General features: G+C 41.4%; 1 protein-coding gene across 1 annotated transcript in view; it reads right to left on the minus strand.

The window, feature by feature from the left end:
• The window catches only part of LRIG2 (leucine rich repeats and immunoglobulin like domains 2), a 61502-nt gene that overhangs the window by 4920 nt on the left and 35666 nt on the right, over nucleotides 1-20916 (minus strand). The window contains exons 12-17 of the mRNA XM_039460961.2: nucleotides 17790-17953; nucleotides 13714-14034; nucleotides 11495-11776; nucleotides 9122-9571; nucleotides 7854-8003; nucleotides 4214-4504 (exon numbers count right to left, since the gene is read on the minus strand). Coding sequence (XP_039316895.2) covers nucleotides 4214-4504; nucleotides 7854-8003; nucleotides 9122-9571; nucleotides 11495-11776; nucleotides 13714-14034; nucleotides 17790-17953 — 1658 coding nt within the window. The remainder of the gene's footprint in view (nucleotides 1-4213; nucleotides 4505-7853; nucleotides 8004-9121; nucleotides 9572-11494; nucleotides 11777-13713; nucleotides 14035-17789; nucleotides 17954-20916) is intronic.

Below are 20916 nucleotides of genomic sequence, written 5' to 3' on the forward strand. Positions count from 1 at the left end.
GGTCTTTCAATTCCCTCTACTTCACAAACCTAACCAAATATTTACCGAGATCATACTAAGTATCATTTACTTTCACCTGTTATTTTAGTTCTGTAGCTACAAAATTTTTAAATAAAACTCTTTAGACACATGGAAAACAACTAAAAGACAAATGGTATCCATATTGTAATGAAAGTTTCACGATAGATAATAATCATTGATTCACTGCAGCCATTACATCTTTAAATATGTCACAAAACTATTTTAAAAATAAACAGTTTTTATTTTTGGAAGGGAAAAAATTCCCTTCCAAACAACAAATGATAGCCAAAAGAAGCTATATTAAATCAGATCATCGGCACACTGATTTCAAACATGCATTTCTCATTCTTCTTTACCACAATGGTGATCTATTTTCCCAAAGACTGTTTACTGAAAGTTATATTAAATTCATAGGGTGCATTTTGGAAAAAGCTAGCCAAACATTATAAAAACAAATACCCAGAAATAAAAATAAAATCCATGTGAAAAGTAAGCTAGAGCAGGCAGGGTTTCTCAAGTTTTAATATGTACACAAATAACTTGAGGATCTTGTTAAAATGAGGACTCTGATTTGCTAGGTCTGCGCTGGAATCATGACTCTGCATTTCTAACAAGCTCTTAGGTAATGGTGGTGCTAACAGTCTATAGACCGGACTTTTAGTAAGAAGAAGCTAGAATACCCTATGTAAAGAATGGCCAATGTGCCAAAGCATTCTCATTTGCTGATTTCCTTACTTACGAACCAGATTAAAAATAAATCCCCAAAGTTAGAAAAAAGATGGACTACATTTCTGGTCCCTCTTAAACCCTTTTTGTTTTAACTCTGCTAAGACATCGAACAGTGAAAGTGGATCTACTGTTGGTGCATTTCTTCTATGAACACTTAATGTAAAGATAAGAGACTAACTTCAGGCCGGGTGCAGTGGCTGATGTCTGTAATCCCAACACTTTCGGAGGTCGAGGTGGGTGGATCACCTAAGGTCAGGAGTTCTAGACGAGCCTGACCAATATGGACAAACCCTGACTCTACTAAAAACACAAAATTAGTCATGCGTGGTGGCACATGCCTGTAATCCCAGCTACTCAGGAGGCTGAGGCAGAAGAATCACTTGAACCCGGGAGGCGGAGGTTCCAGTGAGCCAAGATCATCCCACTGCACTCCAGCCTGGGCAACAAGAGCAGAACTCCATCTCAAAAAAAAAAAAAGAGAGAGAGAGACTAACTTCAATAATAGTGCTTTCCTCTGACCTCTAACTTCTTTAGAAGTCATTAATTTCTTAAAAACAACACAGGCTGGGTGCAGTGGCTCATGTCTGTATCTCAACACTTGGAGGCCAAGGTGGGTGGATCACTTGAGGTCAGTCAGGAGTTCAAGACCAGCCTGGCCAACATGGTGAAACCCCGTCTCTACTTAAAAAAAAAAAAAAAAAAAAAAAAAATTAGCCAGGCATGGTGGTGGGCACCGGTAATCCCAGCTACTTGGGAGGCTGAGGCAGGAGAATCGCTTGAACCTGGGAGGTGGAGGTTGCAGTGAGCCGAGATCATGCCACTACACTCCAGCCTGGGCGACAGAGCGAGACTGTCTTAACAAACAAACAAACAAAAACAAAAAACAAAGCATACCTTAGGTAATTTCCAAGGATGGTTCTGGCAGGATTAAATGATCTAATGTGGGACATAAAGTACTAAATCCAAAATTAACTAATAAATCACTGCCCAGATTTCATTCTGGGCAAAATTAATAAATCGCTGCCCAGAAGTGAGTTTCATGTGTCCTCACTACCATCTTGAATGTTCCAAGTCCTCCTAAAACCGAAAGCAGGATCCTGTAACCTGTGGGACATTAGATCATTTACTCCTGCCAGAACCATCCCCAAGAGTGTAACTGTATGCTTTGTCTTCCTCTTTAAACCTAGAGTTCTCACCTCCTACACTATGTCCAGTGCTCTTCCATGTCAGGCTGACAGGAAGATGAAAGCTGATGAAATGCTTGGTGGACAGGAAGACATGCTTAACATTACCCTTCATGATCTAGAAAGAGTTTTGTCTCAAATGGCAAGTGGTTATCAAATGCCTAATCTACACAATATAATGTATATTTCTTTTCCTGGGCCCTGTGGAAGAGAGGACACAAGCCCAAAACTGCAGTCTCACTTATGATCTTGATCATACCTCATAGAAGAAAACACCCACCAAGTGAAGCTGAGATTAAATGTTTACCTGCTAGAACAGCAACCAAACAAAACATTTAAAAATCTTCTCAGCCAGGTGTGGTGGCTCATGCCTGTAATCCCAGCACTTTGGAAGGCTGAGGTGGGTGGATCATGAGGTCAGGAGTTTGAGACCAGCCTAGCAAACATAGTGAAACCCTGTCCCTACTTAAAAAATTCAACAAATTAGTTGGGCATGGAAGCACGCGCCTGTCATCCCACCTACTCTGGAGGCTAAGGGAGGCTAAGGCAGGAAAATCACTTGAACCTGAGAGGTGGAGGCTGCAGTGAGCTGAGATCATGCCATTGCACTCCAGCCTGGGTAACAGGGCAAGACTCCATCTCAAAAAAAAAAAAAAATTCTTCTCAGTAGGCCAGGCACGGTGGCTCACGCCTGTAATCCCAGCACTTTGGGAGGCTGAGGTGGGCAGATCACCTGAGGTAGGGAGTTTGAAACCAGCTGGACCAACATGGAGAAACCCTACTAAAAAAACAAAATTAGCTGGATGTAGTCGCGCATGCCTCTAATCCCAGCTACTCGGGAGGCTGAGGTAGGAGAATTGCTTGAACCCAGAAGGTGGAGGTTGCAATGAGCCAAGATCGCACCATTGCACTCCAGCCTGGGCAACAAGAGCAAAACTCTGTCTCAAAAAAAAAAATCTTTTCAGTAAAAACTTTCACCAAATTATGCCCAAATTTTACTAGTATTATTTTGAGACAGAGTCTTGCTCTGTTGCCCAGACTAGAGTACGGTGGCATGATTTCAGCTCACTGCAACCTCCATCTCTTGAGCTTAAGAGATTCTCGTGCCTCAGCTTCCCAAGTAGCTGGGACTACAGGCGTGCACCATCATGTCTGGCTAATTTTTATATTTTTAGTAGAGATGGGGTTTCACTATGTTGGCCAGGCTGGTCTCAAACTCCTGACCTCAAATGATCCACCTGCTTTGGCCTCCCAAAGTGCTGAGATTACAAGTGTAAGCCACCATGCCAGGCCCCCCAAATTTTATTCCTTATTTAAATAAAGATAGGAGAAAAATTATTAATATCCTATATGAGACCGGATGCAGTGGCTCACACCTATAATCCCAGCACTTTGGGAGGCCAAAGCGGGCAGATCACATGAGGTCAGGAGTTCATGACCAGCCTGGCCAAAATGGTGAAACCCCATTTCTACTAAAAATACAAAAATTAACTGGGTGTGGTGGCACATGCCTGTAGCCACAGCTTTTCAGGAGGCTGAGGTACGAGAATCGCTTGAACTCAGGAGGTAGAGGTTGCAGTAAGCAGAGATTGTGGCCACTGCATTCCAGACTGGACAACACAGTGAGACTATCTCCAAAAAAAAAAAAAAAAAAAGATAAAATAACCAAATGAAACCTTTTAAGAGCTTTTTTTTTACCCTTTTTTTTTTTTTTTTTTTTTTTTTTTTTTGGGAGATGGAGGCTCGCTCTGTCACCCAGGCTAGAGTGCAATGGCACAATCTCGGCTCACTGCAACCACCACCTCCTGGATTCTCCTGCCTCAGCCTCCCAAGTAGCTGGGATTATAGGTGCCCACCACCATGCCCAGCTAATTTTTGTAGTTTTAGCAGAGATAGGGCTTCACAATATTGGCCAGGCTGCTCACAAACTCCTGACCTCATGATCCGCCCACCTTGACCTCCCAAAGTGCTGGGACTGCAGGCATGAGCCACCGCACTGGGCCTAAAAGCTCATTATGTGTGGCCTCTGATTTTTCAGTAGTGTGATCTTGTTACCCCTCCCACAAAAGTTATTTCCATCCTATAGATGAAGACTTCTTTGTAACTCTAATATGTAGAAATCTCCAGTTATAGTTTACACTATTTAACAATGTCCAGTTACTCCTATATACCAAGCTGTTTGCTTCCTGTCAAATGAGAGCACTACCTATATGATAGAAGGAAGAGTCAATTAGATGAAAGTAAAAACAAAATAACAACAACAAAAATGCATCCCTTACCACTGCTCAGCTGTGTGGAGGAAAGTTTCTTCTCATTTATCCTCTCATGGTTGGTGGGAAAGGCAGATGGCTCTCTGTCGGCTGATGATATCAGGCTCTCTAGGGCAGTAGTATCCTGGGGAGGATGTGCTAAATATGTGTCTTTAGGCATCTGGACCATGAGGCTGGACAGTGTCTGATCAAGAACATCCTCCTCAGCAATATATGTGTATGGACAGTATTCTCGGGTCCTGGAGTAGATGTTGGCATTGTCATAACAATCTGAGCAGATCACCCGGGTACTAGTGCCACCTAATAACAAGGAAAATAATCTAAATATCTTTCTGTTAAGGAATTATTTTTTGCCAATCATCAGTTTTCTTTTTTTTTTTTTTTTCTTGAGACAGAGTTTCGCTCTTGTTACCCAGGCTGGAGTGCAATGGCGTGATCTCAGCTCACCGCAACCTCCGCCTCCTGGGTTCAAGCAATTCTCCTGCCTCAGCCTCCCTAGTAGCTGGGACTACAGGCATGCACCACCATGCCCAGCTAATTTTTGTATTTTTAGTAGAGACGGGGTTTCACCATGTTGACCAGGATGGTCTCGATCTCTTGACCTCGTGATCCACCTGCCCCGGCCTCCCAAAGTGCTGGGATTACAGGCTTGAGCCACCGCGCCCGGCCCAATCATCAGTTTTCTTCAACAGTTGTCATCATCACTGCTAGCATGTATCAGGCACTTACTTCATAAAGTAGGTGAAGTTTCAAGCTCTTTCTATGAATCGGTTCATTATTATCCCCACTTTACAGACAGGGTAAACTACAGCACAGAGAAGTTAAGTAACTTAACCAAAGTCATACTACCAGAGGAGGAGCAGAAATAGGCATTCTGGCTCCAGAGCCCATGCTCTTGAAAATTACACTGAACCATCTCTGTCTATCATAGATAATGTCCAAATCAAGGGAGCAAGAAAAGACTGGTATTGTGCCACATCCTTGGGTTAAGCAAACAAAATCAGAGAATAAAGAGTTATGACTTCAGTTTATGAAAACCCATGTTACTTTCATCAGTCAAGAGGTTAAATAACACCAATTGCTACAGGTATCCCTAAAAAAAGCTTCTAAAAATGAAGAGTCTTGCCTTACAAGTACATGATAGACAGAAGTACAGGTTTAACAATAAGCTCCCTGGATCATTAAGTTCTTTGAAAACTGAATTATGAAGGAGAGAAGAGTGAGAAATAAAGAGTGAGTTACTTATTCAAAATCATGCAACAGGCCAAGAGCAGTGGCTCACGCCGGTAATCCCAGCATTATGGGAGGCCAAGGCAGGTGGATCACCTGAGGTCCTGAGTTTGAGACCAGCCTGGCCAACATGGTGAAACCCTGTCTCTACTAAAAATACAAAAATTAGCCAGGCATGGTGGTGGGTGCCTATAATCCCAGCTACTTGGGAGGCTGAGGCAGGAGAATGCAGGAGGCAAAGGTTACAGTGAGCTGAGATCACACCATTCCACTCCAGCCTGGGCAACAAGAGTGAAATTCTGTCTCAAAAAACACAAGACAAAAAAATCACACAACAGAATATAAGAACTGGAAGAGAGTGAAAAGTAATTTAGTTTAACCCTGAAAGCAGTGTTATTTCTCACATATTTCAAAGAACAGACTTTTAAGTATTCTCTTAGGTCAGAAATACTGGCCAGGCACAGTGGCTCATGCCTGTAATCCCAGCACTTTGGGAGGCTGAGGTGGGCAGATCACGAGGTCAGGAGTTCGAGACCAGCCTGACCAACACAGTGAAACACCATCCCTTCTAAAAATACAAAAATTAGCCAGGTGTGATGGCACACTCCTGTAATACCAGCTACTAAGGAGGCTGAGGCAGGAGAATCACTTAAACCTGGGAGGTGGAGGCTGCAGTGAGCCGAGATCGCAACACTGAACTCTGGACTGGGCAATTGAGACAGAGAGATTGTCTCAAAAAAAAAAAAAAAAAAAAAAAAAAGAGTCAGAAATACCATATTTTCCATGCAAAGGCAAAATAAAATCCAATTTATCAATCAGATAAAGAAGTTCCATTGACACCCAGCCTAAAACAGTCTCTGAAGAAAATGGAATAAATCTTTCACTTGTATGGTATTTTAAGTACCACACAGATTTGTTGAAAGGATCTGTGAGAATCTTGCAGGAAGTGCTTTACAAATTATTGGTTTTTTTTTTTTTTTTTTTTTTTTTTTTAGACGGAGTTTCGCTCTTGTTACCCAGGCTGGAGTGCAATGGCGCGATCTCGGCTCACCGCAACCTCCGCCTCCTGGGTTCAGGCAATTCTCCTGCCTCAGCCTCCTGAGTAGCTGGGATTACAGGCACGCACCACCATGCCCAGCTAATTTTTTTGTATTTTTAGTAGAGACGGGGTTTCACCATGTTGACCAGGATGGTCTCGATCTCTTGACCTCGTGATCCACCCGCCTCGGCCTCCCAATGTGCTGGGATTACAGGCTTGAGCCACCGCGCCCGGCCAAATTATTGGTTTTTTTAATTTAAAAATTAGAAAAGAAAGCCAGGCCTGGTGGCTCACACCTATAATCCCAGCACTTTGGGAGACCAAGGCGAGCAGATCACAAGGTCAGGAGATCGAGACCATCCTGGCCAACATGGCGAAACTCCAACTCTACTAAAAATGTAAAATTTAGCTGGGCGTGGTGGCACATGCCTGTAGTCCCAGCTGCGCAGGACGCCAAGGCAGGAGAATCACTTGAACCCGGGAGGCAGAGGTTGCAGTGAGCCGAGATCGCACCTCTGCCTGACGACAGAGCGAGACTCCATCTCAAAAAAAAAAAGAAAAGTAAAGCTCAGATCTTAAATAACTAGTTCATGGTCACAGAGCTGGAAAGAGGAAGAACTATCAATCAAACGCAATTCTCTGTCCCTTAATTCATTCCGTTCTGTCATCGGAGCGAGGGCATGAAAAGGGTGGAGGGAGAAGAGCTAGTGTATGGATATGAATCTCGCATGTTGAGATGTCAGGTTCATTTAATTAGGGAACACTTTACATCTTGCCGATGTTCTCCAGTATATGCTGAGAACCATCGCTACCCTTTGTTGATTTTTTTTCGAGATGGGGAGTCTCACTATGTTGTCCAGGCTGGAGCGCAGTGGCACATTCATAGGTGCGCTCACAGCACAATACAGCTTTGAACTCCTGGCTTCAAGCGATCCTTCTGCTTCAGCCTCATGAGTAAATGGGACTACAGATGTGCCACCATACCTGGCTCCTAGCTACCCTTTAAACTTTACTGAATGTCTACTAGTCAGGAAGAGAAACCAGCGTTCCTTGAATGTGGTCTGAAGGATGCCCACGCCTGAAAAGGGTGAGACAGAGATACCTAAAAAAGGTTTCCAGAACATCACTTTCCCATAATTACACAAGTTTGGGAGCCTCTGCTGTGTACTCTGACCCCTTGTTTAATGTGTTTCTCCACTCTGTAAGGTGATTTTCTTCTCCTAAGACTTTAGTCGTCAATTTTCATTGTATTTTGCATGTGGTTAAATGTTTTCATTGGGTATCTTTAAAATATTGCTTCAGATTAATAGAGAAACTACAGACTGAAAAATAAACTCAATAGAACAGGCTGAAATTGTAACCATAAACAAGAGTCGTTACCATCACTGCCTTTGTGTAGATATCCATTGGTAGGAGGCATAAGTTGCTGATGACTTCCTGCCTCAGAGTTGCTATAGCCTTCCTGTGGCTCAGACAGCGTTCCTTGGGAAGACAAGTAGCTAGGAATATCTGCAGGCAGGTTGAGCTCCTCTGTAAAAGAGACATCTTTAACTCTCAAAGGCAGGCAGTTGAAGCCAACATTCAGAAGACTATTTTGCAAATATGTTCACTTTGATACCATTGGCCAGAAAAACTGTATGTACCTAGGACACCAACAGCTCTTGGTACTTCCCCTAAAACTATTTCTCACTAGAATTCTTCTCAAAGCTTCACTTTAGAAGTTTCACAGAAAGAAACAAAACCTAAAAGTTTAAATCTTATCTATAGCCACAGTTTCACAGTCTGTCTGACTAGATTGCTTCTCTTGCAGGATTTCTGGGTGAGAGGTATAAAAAATTGACCTCAATGATCCAGCTTGATATTCAAAGAAAAGAAGAGAGCCTAATCTCAATCACAAGGGCTCCACTCTTCCTTACAGCAAAATTATGATGAAAGGAGCCTCAGACATTAAAGAGAATGCATCTGTAATGCACTTTTAAGAGTAAAGTTTTAGGGTAGTATTTATAAATTCTTAAAATTGGTAAGACACGGTGGCTCATGCCTGTAATCCCATCACTTTAGGAGGCTAAGGCAGACAAATTGCTTGAGCCCAGGAGTTTAAAGCCAGCTTGGACAACATGGCAAAACCCAACTCCACTAAAAATATAAAAAATTAGTCAGGCACAGTGGCATATGCCTACAATCCCTGCTTCTCAGAAGGACAAGATGGGAGAATCTGAGCTTGGGAAGTCAAGGCTGTAGTGAGTCATGAATGCACCAATACACTCTGACCTGGGCGACAGAGTAACACCTACCTCAAATAAACAAAATTCTTTCCTCAAGGAGGTTCTGTTATGAACCTATTCCTCAAAGAGTTACTGTTATATCAAAGTTGAACATTTTAACAACAACAAAAACTCCCTTCTATCACATTATTAGGTAATGTATCACAGCTCTTCAGTTTTCTGAGGAGAAGATGAGGCCTTACTAGGTTGGTTGGCTGGCCTTGAACTCCTGGGCTCAAGCAGTCCTCCCACCTCATCCTCAAGTAACTAGGACTACAGGCATGTACTACTACGACCAGCTCAGTTTTCTGTATTGTACAATTAATCCTATACTACATTATCGATTCAAATACAAGCCATAGGTGTCATCTGGGTACTACTCACCTGTGTTTGTGATACTATAGTCTTCATTTTTCCTTCTCATGTGGTAAATAACAATGACCCAGATCAAAGAGGTACCCACAACACAGCAGACCACAACAATGATGACAATGCCAACTGTGGTCCAGCCATCATCTTCATGCCCAATGCTACTCTGGGAAGAGTCACAATTGGGGGATGAAATGACGTTTAGGTAAATGTGGCCACGTTCTGTCCCAAGGGTGTTAGACATAATGCAGGTATACTTCCCAGCATCATCTAGCCCAGCATCTACAATGATGAGAAGCTGATTGGCTGCAGCAAAGAAGTGTCGTTCTGTCACCAGCAAAGGTCCATCATCTTTGGTCCAGTTGAGGCGAGGGGCGGGACTCCCTCCAGCTATGCACTGTAACACTGCAGTTTCACCTCGAGTTACTGTCTTATCCTCCAGGGGTCTAATAAATGAGGGTGTCTCTAACAGGAAAATGTTAAAAAAAAAAAAAAAAGGAAAGGAAAGAAAAGTTAGGCAATTTTATTCCCTAATTCCTACTGAATTAGACCAATGAGGGCATAATAAAATGAGTAAGTTTATATACTAATGGGAGGATTAGAGGTTAATGTTTCAGAACAAAATCCCAAAAAAAGCCTAAATCTTTTCTCAGTAATTCCAGCTTAGGCAAGCAATCGTAAGTAAGAAGTTCAGGGCAGCTGCAATAGCTAGAGAAGGTCAGCAGGGGTGACCCATTAAAAAAGGTTAGTAATATCAATTCAAGTATAACCTTAAAAAAAAAAAAAAAAAGGTTAAAAATAACTTTAAAGGCTAGTCAAGGTGGTTCACGCCTGTAATCCCAGCACTTTGGGTGACCGAGGTGGGCGGATCATAAGTCAGAAGTTCAAGACCAGCCTGGCCAACATGGTGAAACTCCCATCGCTACTAAAAAAAATACACAAAATTAGCTGGGCATGGTAGTCAGTGCCTATAATCCCAGCTACTTGGGAGGCTGAGGCAGGAGAATCGCTCGAACCTGGGAGGCAGAGTTTGCAGTGAGCCAAGATTGCGACATTGCACTCCATCCTAGGCAACAAGAGGGAAACTCCATCTCAAAATAATAATAATAATAATAACAGCTTAAAAGAAATTCAAAGGTTTATATGCAAAGATGTTTATTACAAAATTTGTTGTATTTTAAAGAATAAAGAAAAATATTTTAAAATCTAGCAGAAAAAATGATTAAGTAAATTATAGTATAGTCACATGATGTTTTACAAAGACTTTATTTAATGACAGGGTAACTTGTGGTACAATATTAAATGAAAAAAATGTAGGTCTATTTAGCTACCTACATAAATCAAGCTATTTTGGAAAAGCTTTTGCAGGAAAGAAAAAGATTTTCAGGGAAGAGTCTGAATAAATACGTTAAAATCCTTAAATGTTTTTTAAAAAAACACTGACATCTAGGAAATTAGAGAACTAGAAAGTAGAATCTGCATTGGATTTGATTTTCATGAATAGTATTCTAAATAAGGAAGAAAAAACAAAACAAACAACAACAACAACAACAACAACAACAAAACCCAGGCTAGCCAGGGGAAGCGTTTAGAGAAAAAAAAGCATCTTACCAGAAATATGGTTAAGAAGAACACACTGAAAAGGAAAGCAGAAACTCTAACCAGGAAACAGGTCTTTTTTGAGACAGAGTCTCACTCTGTTGCCCAGGCTGGAGTGCAGTGGCGTGATCTCAGCTCACTGCAACTTTTGCTTCCCAGGTTCAAGCGATTCTCCTGCCTCAGCCTTCTGAGTAGCTGGGACTACAGTTTAGTAGAAATGGGGTTTCACCGTGTTAGCCAGGATGGTCTCCATCTCCTGACCTCATGATCCACCCACCTTGGCCTCCCAAAGTGCTGGGATTACAGGCATAAGCCACCGGGCCCGGCCCTTTTTTTTTTTTTGTATTAAAATTTTTTTTGAAAATGAATGAGAAGCAAACAGTTAAATTGTCTTAGGTTTCTATCAAGCAATAAGTGAAGCAGTATCAAATGGCTGGGATACTCCTAAAAGAACAGTGGAATTCCCAATGCAAACTCACTGAATAGTAAAAACACCTACATGAAACAGAAACCTTACAGAGACTTAAAAAGATAAGATGATAATGGAATTTGAACTTTCAATTATGTGCTATAGATGGCTACCTAATTTTGCCCTATGTATTTTCCCACATTTCAGTTTTCTGACTCCCTAATTCCTAGACTGACATAACCCTACGTAAAATTGTGAAATAAAATAAAGATCTAAGAATCATAGAGGTACTCTCAAACTTATTTTTCTTGCTCATTCAGACCAAGAGTAGCTCCCAAAGAATCCAACAAAAGCGGGGACCCATGGAGCAGTAAACGTACCTAACACTGTTAGTGAGGCATTTGCTGAGAGACCTCCTGCTATATTTCGTGCCATGCAGCTATAGATTCCCATGTCTTCTATTTTCACATTGGCGATAAAGAAGACATCATCTTCTGGCATGACGTGCATGCGCCTTTCTCGAGCTGCAGGAAAGTCAGTACCACCATCTTTCTGCCAGGAAATCTGAGGTGCAGGGTGTCCTTCTGCGGCACATTCTAATCTGGCCATGGCACCAGTGCGAATAGTCAGATCCATTGGTGTTTTCAGAAAAGATGGCATCTCTGTTTCCAGAAAGATCACCAAGAAAAAGTGGACAGGGGAACAAAGACACATATATGCATACAAATAGGCATCAAAGAGTCTAGTAGGCAGATAACCCTGTAATGTTCCATTTCTCTAGATTGACAGTGAATATAGTTTTATAAAAAACAAACCAAAACTTTAGAGATAGGGTCTTGCTCTGCTGTCCAGGCGGGAGAACAGTGGCGCAATCATAGCTCACTGCAGCTTCAAATTCCTGGCCTCAAGCTATCCTCCCACTTTGGGTTCCCAAAGTGCTGGGACTACAAGCCTGAGCCACAGCACCTCACCAAGAGTGAATATGGTTTTGAGGCCATGTTTTCTTCCAGAACCTCAGAGTATTTGGAGCACACTGATGACTGTCTCTTCTAGGATGCATGATACATTTAATCATCAGCTGAAACTAGGGAAAGTAGAAGGCCACAAATCTTCTTGAATGTTATATTTCAGAACCTGGTATTTATTATGACTCCCTCACTTATGAAGCTAAATGATGCTTCCCTGGGAGGCTGAGGCAGGAGAATCGCTTAAACCCAGGAGGCGGAGGTTGCAGTGATCATGCCACTGCACTCCAGCCTGGGTGACAGAGGGAGACTCTGCCTCAAAAAAAAAAAAAAAAAAAAAATCATGCTTCCCAAACCAACATCTACAAAGCTATCGAGGAAACTGCATACTAAAAAAAATACTTATGCCATCAAAAGTGTCATTTAAAAACACAGAAGTAAAACATAAGTACATCTTTTGGTTGCACAAAGCCTAAAATATTGGAGTTATTCAACTTGATAGGCAATAGATAAATTAATGTATTCTGGAGAAGCTTTTGCAGGAAAGAGGAGTATTCATTTTTAAAATGATCCCGTGTGGAGTGGAAAACCAAACACCGTATGTTCTCACTTATAGGTGAGAGCTAAGTATGAGTACACAAAGGCATACAGAGTGGAATAATGGACTTTAGAGATGCCAAATGGAGAGGGTGAGAGGAGGCTAAAAAAACTACACTTTAGATACAACATACACTACTTGGTGATGCGTGCACTAAATACTCAGAATTCACCACTATAATTCATCCATGGGAAACAAACCCACCTGTACCCCAAAAACTACTGAAATAAGGCCGGGTGCAGTGGCTCACACCTGTAATCCCAACACTTTGGGAGGCCACGGTGGGTAGATCACCTGAGCTCAAGAGTTTGAGACCAGCCTGGCCAACACAGTAAAACCCTGTCTCTACTAAAAATACAAAAATTAGGTTAGCATGGTGGCGCACATCTGTAATTCCAGCTACTTGGAATAATTCCAGCTACTTGGAATTACAAGAGATAGGAGAATAACTTGAACCTGGGAGGCAGAAGTTGCAATGAGCCAGGATCACACCACTGCACTCCATCCTGGGTGACAAAGCAAGACTCAAAGTCTCAAAAAAAAGAAAAAAAGAGAGTAAGAAATAAAAATACACACACACACACACACACACACACACACACACATGATCCTGTGTAACTGCATTCAGATAATGATAATGACCATTAGACCCAAAAATGTCCTAAATATTGCCAGTTATTAGAAGGCCCATGAGAAATAAATTTCAGTTTTCAAGAGAGATTTATGGTTCTAGAATAAAAACTGAGAATTTCATAAGACTGTCTCCAAAAGCATAAACAACAGTGAAAAGTAGCACATCTCCTAGGATCATAGCATTTACGCTTCAACCAAAAACCAATTAGAAAACGTAAGTACGCAGAACAACTAATTGAAAAATCCCATCCGTTTGATACATTATCACAACTCAAAAGGTAACAACAGTAAGAGTCCCACTTGAATGTCACGTTTAACCTAATTCTGTCAAGTGATTCAAAACCGAACACAAAAAATTCTTCTAAACTTAAAAAAAAAAAAAAAAAGGAGCATAATTCCTTACCATTTACAGTCAGTTTGGCTTTCTGAGAATAATTAGAACCAAAGTGATTAGTAACAATACACTGATATTTTCCTTCATCTGTGAAATTCACATTGAAAAGATGTAAGATACTAGTATATTCCAGAGCTTCTCCAGCCTGTTGCCGATAACGAACGAAATTCTCAATATCCACGTCATACAGGATTTCACTGTCTTTGCGCCACACAGTGGACATGGGTGAATCACTGCTGCTCACTGCAGTGCACGTCAGAGTCACATTCATGCCTCTTAGAGCATCTACGGTTTCAGGATGTGTCCTTATCTGTGGCTTGAGAAAATCATCTAAGGGGGAAAAAATGCATCAGTAGCCACGTCAGTTATTTATTTTTGCTTCTTTAGATTCAATTTTAAAACAAATACTATAAAATTGTGTGTCTGTTTACAAAGTGGCTTACTAAGGTTGAAAGAGACTACAGAGCTAGAGTCCAATTCCCTTGTTTAAAGATGGGGGAAATGAGGCCCAGAAAATTAAAAGTGACTTGCTCAAAGACACGTCAGTCAGTGGCAAAGCCTAGACTGGAACTCAGGTTTCCTGACTTCAGGATCCAGCACTTTTCTACTACCACTTACTGTCACCTGTGTGCTTAGAATGTATTTCTCATGCATTATCAGTTATTGGGGAAAAACAGAAACCTTGTATTAGGATTTCAAGACAGTTCTACTTCTGTTATCCCTTGTATATATGTATGTGATAGATAAAACATGTATATAACCATTATTCTTTCTGTGCCAATATAAAATGGAGAGATTATAAATTATTTATATTTAACAGAGAATACCTATGAATAAAACAGATTATTTGAAAGCATTTTGTATGTACACAGGTTTCACTTAAAAGTAGTGAAAAATCCCAAACACGTCAATTGTCCAACGGAAGATTGGCTCAGGACTGGCTAATAAAATTTATATCCATAATTTTTTTTTTTTTTTTGATACAGAGTCTGGCTCTGTCGTCCTGGCTGAAGTGCAGTGTCACGATCTTGGCTCACTGCAACCTTCGCCTACCGGGTTCAAGCAATTCTCTGCCTGAGCCTCCTGAGTAACTGAGATTACAGGTGCCCACCACCACGCCCAGCTAATTTTTTTGGCACTTTTAGTAGAAATAGGGTTTCACCATCTTGGCCAGGCTGGTCTTGAACTCCTGACCTCGTGATCCACCCTCCTCGGCTACCCAAAGTGCTTATATTATAGGTGTGAGCAACCATGTCCAGCCTAGATTCATAATTAATGTTATTGGACTGATTCAGAGAAGCAGGTATATAAATTATTTTTTGTTTTTTGTTCTTCTTGTTGAGACAGAGTTTCGCTCTTGTTGCCCAGTCTGCAGTGTGATGGTGCGATCTCTGCTCACCACAACCTCTGCCTCTGGGGTTCAAATGATTCTCCTGCCTCAGCCTCCTGAATAGCTGGGATCACAGGCATGCACCACCAACCACATCAGGCTAATTTTGTGTTTTTAGGCCGGGCGCAGTAGTTCATGCCTGTAATCCCAGCACTTTGGGAAGCCGAGGCGGGCAGATCACAAGCTCAGGAGTTCAGGACCAGTCTGGTCAACATAGTGAAACCCCGTCTCTACTAAAAATACAAAAAATTAGCCGGTGTGGTGGTGTGCAACTGCAGTCCCACCTACTTGGGGGACTGAGGCAGGAGAACTGCGGGAACCCGGGAGACAGAGGATGTAGTGAGCCGAGATCACGCCATTGCATTCCAGTCTGGGAAACAGTGTGAGACTCCACCTCAAAAAAAAAAAAAAAAAAAAAAAAAATTGTATTTTTAGTAAAGACAGAGTTTCTCCATGCTGGTCAGGCTGGTCTCGAATTCCCAAGCTCAGGTGATCTGCCCGCCTTGGCCTCCCAAAGGGCTGGGATTACAGGTGTGAGCCACTGTACCTGGCCTGGTATATAAATTCTTTTTTTTTTTTTTTTTTGAGACGGAGTTTCGCTCTTGTTACCCAGTGCAATGGCGCAATATCGGCTCACCGCAACCTCCGCCTCCTGGGTTCAGGCAATTCTCCTGCCTCAGCCTCCTGAGTAGCTGGGATTACAGGCACGCGCCACCATGTCCAGCTAATTTTTTGTATTTTTAGTAGAGACGGAGTTTCACCATGTTGACCAGGATGGTCTCGATCTCTTGACCTCATGATCCACCCACCTTGGCCTCCCAAAGTGCTGGGATTACAGGCTTGAGCCACCGCGCCCGGCAGTATATAAATTCTTAACTGGATATATACCACATAAATATATTTATATACCAGCCTGGTATATAAATATCTCCACTAGATAAACTTTCATTGTGCCATAAAAGCAGTAAGTGGAAGAGGAGGAAAAAATATACAGTATGTCTTTAAAACTAAGTAAAAAGCACGTCAGTAGAATTTAACCTTTACTAGATTCTGTTTTCTTTAAAATTTGTAAAAACAATGGATGTATTTTATGAGCCTGAACTTCCAAGTGTTTTAAGCATCTTTAAGTACATTGTGAAAACAGATTTGGCAATATACAGGTCATCAAACGATCAGAGACACTAGGAATATGCTATACAGATACACTGATCTAAAAGGTCTACTACTTAAAGCTAAAAATCAGTCATTCCACTTTAAAGAACATTTTTTTGGTTGTTTTTGAGATGGAGTCTCACTGCCACCCAGACTAGAGTGCAGTGGCACGATCTTGCCTCACTGCAACCTCTGCCTTCCAATTAAAGCAATTCTTCTGCCTCAGCCTCCCAAGAAGGTGAGATTACAGGCACGTGCCACCATGCCTGGCTAACTTTTATATTTTTAATAGAGTTGGGGTTTCACCATGTTGGCCAGGCTGGACTCAAAATCCTGATCCCAAGTGACCTGCCCTCCTCGACCTCCCAAAGTGCTGGAATTACAGGTGTGAACCACCATGCCCAGCCTAAAGGAAATATAAGTGTAAAGGAAAATTTTCTAAGTTGAGTAAGAACAATATAGAAGTATACTTGAAATTGGCTCGGCACAGTGGCTCACACCTATAATCCCAGCACTGTGGGAGGCCACAGCAGGCAGATCACCTGAGGTCAGGAGTTCAAGACCAGCCTGGCCAACATGGCAAAACCCTGTCTCTACTACAAATACAAAAATAGGCCAGGTGCATTGGCTTATGCCTGTAATCACAGTACTTTGGGAGGCCGAGGTGGGTGGATCACCTGAGGTCGGGAGTTAAGAGACCAGCCTGACGAATGCGGAGAAATCCCATCTCTACTAAAAACACAAAATTAGCCAGGCACGGTGGCGCATGCCTGTAATCCCAGCTATTCAAGAGGCTGAGGCAGGAAAATTGCTTGAACACAGGAGGCAGAGGTTGTGGTGAGCTGAGATCAGGCCACTGCACTGCAGCCTAGGCAACAAAAGCAAAAGTCCATCTTAAAAAAAAAAAAAAAAAAAAAAAAAAAAATTAGCCAGGTGTGGTGGCACACACCTGTAATCCCAGCTACTCAGGAGGCTGAGACAGGAAAAGACCTTGAACCCAGGAAGCAGAAGTTGCAGTGAGCCAAGATCAGACCACTGCACTCCAGCCTGAGTAACACAGCAAGACTTCATCTCAAAAAAATAAAATAAAAAGTATACTTGAAATTTTAAGTGCTAGAATCAGGACAACTTGCCTATGACTCTCTCTTCTCAAGGAAAAAAAAAAAAAACTCTGCCACTTTAATGTTATAAAACTGCATAAAAAATATGAACCACACAGAATCAGTATATTCCTAAGTTGATGGTGACAACTTTAAACTAGTGCTATCTTTTTGGAAAGTACCTGGTGGCACTTTTCAAGATCTACTAAAAATGTTCATGTAAAAAAAACTCATATTGGTTGATTCAGGATTCTAACTACCAAATACTTATCCTAAGGTTAACAATTCCCCTAAAAGAGAAAAGCCTTCATTCATTAAAATACCTGTGATCATTTTTAATGACAATTAAAACTGTAAGATGACAAAAATTGCTAGTGGAAAACCACTTCGGTTTAATTTTTTAATTCTGTTAAGATAATAAAAATTTAAAACAAAATACAAACCACAGACAAAATCTTTCAGATCCACATTCAGGATGCTTTGCCCTGCTAGCCATTCAGGGTGTGCACAGCTTACATTCACAGAATGCTGAAAGTTATTATCAACCAGCCATTGAAGCAGCCACTTCAAATGGCAGTCACAGAGCAAACTGCTTGTGTTCAGAATCCTGCAAGAAAGAAAAGAGGAAAAGCGTCCTTTCTTTTACTTTTCATTCTAAACGTCTTCAGTATTAAAACCTTACCATAGGCCAGACACGGTGGCTCATCCCCTGTAATTTCAGCACTTTGGAAGGCCAAGGCGGGAAGATCACCTGAGGGCAGGAGTTCGAGAACAGTCTGACCAACGTGAAGAAACCAAGTCTCTATTAAAAATACAAAAATTAGCCAGGCGTGGTGGTGTATTCCCAAAATCCCAGCTACTTGGGAGGCTGAGGCAGGAGAATTGCTTGAAGCCAGGAGGCAGAAATTGCAGTAAACTGAGATTGCGCCATTGCACTCCAGCCTGGGCAACAAAAGCAAAACTCTGTCTCAAAAAAAAAGACCTTACCACACACCTATCCATTGTTCCTGTCAAAAACATTTAACATAAATCTCATCATGAGAAAACAGAGACTGTCAGCTGCAATTCTTTAAATATATCAAATCTCATGAAAGACACTAAAAAAAGGCAGGAACAAGGAGAACAAGGATCTATTTTGAAGATGACCAAAGAGTCATTACAATCAGATGAAATATGTGATTCTTGATTTTAAAAAAAAATCATCTACGAAGGACTTTTATTTTAACATTGGGGAAATCTGAGTATGGGCCATGTATTAGTTAATATTATCAATATTAATTTCTTTGGGTATGATAATGGTTATAACTTCATTAGAAAATGTATTTGTTCTTAAAAAATGCATGCTGGAAAAAAATTTTAAAAAAATGCATGCTGGGATATTTAGGCATGAAGTGTCATCATGGCTGCAACTATTAAATGGTCAGCAAAAAAAACCTGTGTGTGTGTGTGTGTGTGTGTGTGTGTGTGTGTACGTGGAGAGAGAGCAAAAGCTAAAATGAGAGAAGAGGAGGAAGGGAAATAGATAACAAATTTAGCAAGCTAACAATTGGTGAATCTAGATAAAGGGTATATGGTATTAACTGTACCCTCCTTTAAATTTTTTGGGTTTAAATATTTTCCCACAAAAGTATGGAGAAACACTTACTACATATATTGGAGCATTGAGAGATCTTTGTTGTAGACAACATGTATTTTCAAATAATTGCGTCGAGACTAAAAACACTTCAGCACTAGGCTGGGCATGGGGGCTCATACCTGTAATCCCAGCACTTTAGGAGGCTGAGGTGGGCGGATTACCTGAGGTCAGAAGTTTGAGACCAGCCTGGCCAACATGGTAAACCGCCGTCTTTACTAACAATAGAAAAATTAGCTGGGCGTGGTGGCAGGTCCCTGTAATCCCAACCACTTGGGAGGCTGACGTGGGAGAATCGCTTGAACCCAGGAGGCAGAGGCTGCAGTGAGCCAAGACCACACCACTGCACTCCAGCCTGGGCAACAGAGTTACTCTGTCTAAAAAACAGAAAAACTTCAGCACTATAATAATGTGTAATGCAATCTAAACTTAAGAACACTGAAAAAGTACTTGTGGTTTATACGCCTATAGAACATATCTGAAAAATCGCTATTTTCTCTCAATGACCCTTTAAATGTCCCATCCACTTAGGAGGGAAAGTAAATGATTTTGAGAACTTGCTTTATGTGGAGGATCAAATCCTCATCGAGTTTTAATGTTTGGCATAAAGAATCTGATTCCACAAAAGTTTCAATTTCTAAAAATGAGAAAATTAACTTACATTGTTTCAAACTGACTTATATTGTCACTGAACAAGAGGAGGCACTGGCAAAGATTATAATGCTTTTATAATGCTGTAACAAGTTTCACTGAGTAATTTTTCCTAACAGTTGGTTTGAACAAACTGCTATTGCAGGAACTTTAATGCAACTGTGTTTTGAGACAGGAATTCGCTGTGTTGCCCAGACTGGTCTCCCTGGACTCAGGGGATCCTCTCACCTGAGCCTCCTGAGTATCTGGGAGGTATGGTATGCTCATATCTAGTATGAGCTACCATGCCTGGCTCTAATGCAGCTTTTTCATTGAGAATTGTTGGTTGCTTCTGATTTCTTTTTTTTTTTTTTTTTTTGAGATGGAGTCTTGCTCTGTCTCCCAGGCTGGGGTACAGTGGATTGATCTCTGCTCATGGCAACTCCACCTCCTGGGTTCAAGTGATTCTCCTGCCTCAGCCTCCCAAGTAGCTGGGACTACATGTGCGTGCTACCACGTCTGAGTAATTTCTCGTATTTTCAGAAGAGATGGGGTTTCACCGTGTTAGCTGGGGTCGTCTCCTTCTCCTGACCTCATGATCCACCCGCCTCAGCCTCCCAAAGTGCTGGGATTACAGGTGTGAGCCAACATACCCGGCTGCTTTTGGTTACTTTAAATGTCCTATTTGTAATACTTTTTGGGTCAACATTTATTAAAATCTCCTTTGTACTTTTTGATATTCCTCATAGGGCTTTGCATCAATAATAGGAGCTGTATGAAAAAGCTGCATATAAATTTTAAAATATTTTTCATTAAAATTATATAATTATAGTAGAAAATTAGAAAGTACCGTTAAACCAAGAGGGAGAGAAAGCCCTCCAAATCCTCACTACTCAAAGACAACCACTAGTAATATTTTAGTATGCTGTAATCTATCTACATACTTCTTGAGAGAATACCGTATACTGTGTTAAGTACCTGTGGTCAGGGTTGGTTAGTATGTGAAGAACAGAAAGAAATAAAAGAAACAGAAGTGATGGTAGCTATTGTGAATTAAGCGCTGTCTGTGGCCAGACATTGTGTTAAAAACCTTTTTTTTTTTTTTTTTTGAGATGAAGTCTCACTCTGTCACCTAGGCCAGAGTATACTGACAGCACAATCTCGGCTCAGTGCAGCCTCAGCCCCCCAGGTTCAAGCAATTCTCATGCCTCAGTCTCCCAAGTAGCTGGGATTACAGGCATGTACCACCATGCCCAGCTAATTTTTGCATTTTTAACAGAGATGGGGTTTCCCCATGTTGGCCAGGT

The sequence above is a fragment of the Saimiri boliviensis genome, chromosome 11 (assembly GCF_048565385.1).
Source record: "Saimiri boliviensis isolate mSaiBol1 chromosome 11, mSaiBol1.pri, whole genome shotgun sequence".
NCBI classification, from domain to species: domain Eukaryota; kingdom Metazoa; phylum Chordata; class Mammalia; order Primates; family Cebidae; genus Saimiri; species Saimiri boliviensis.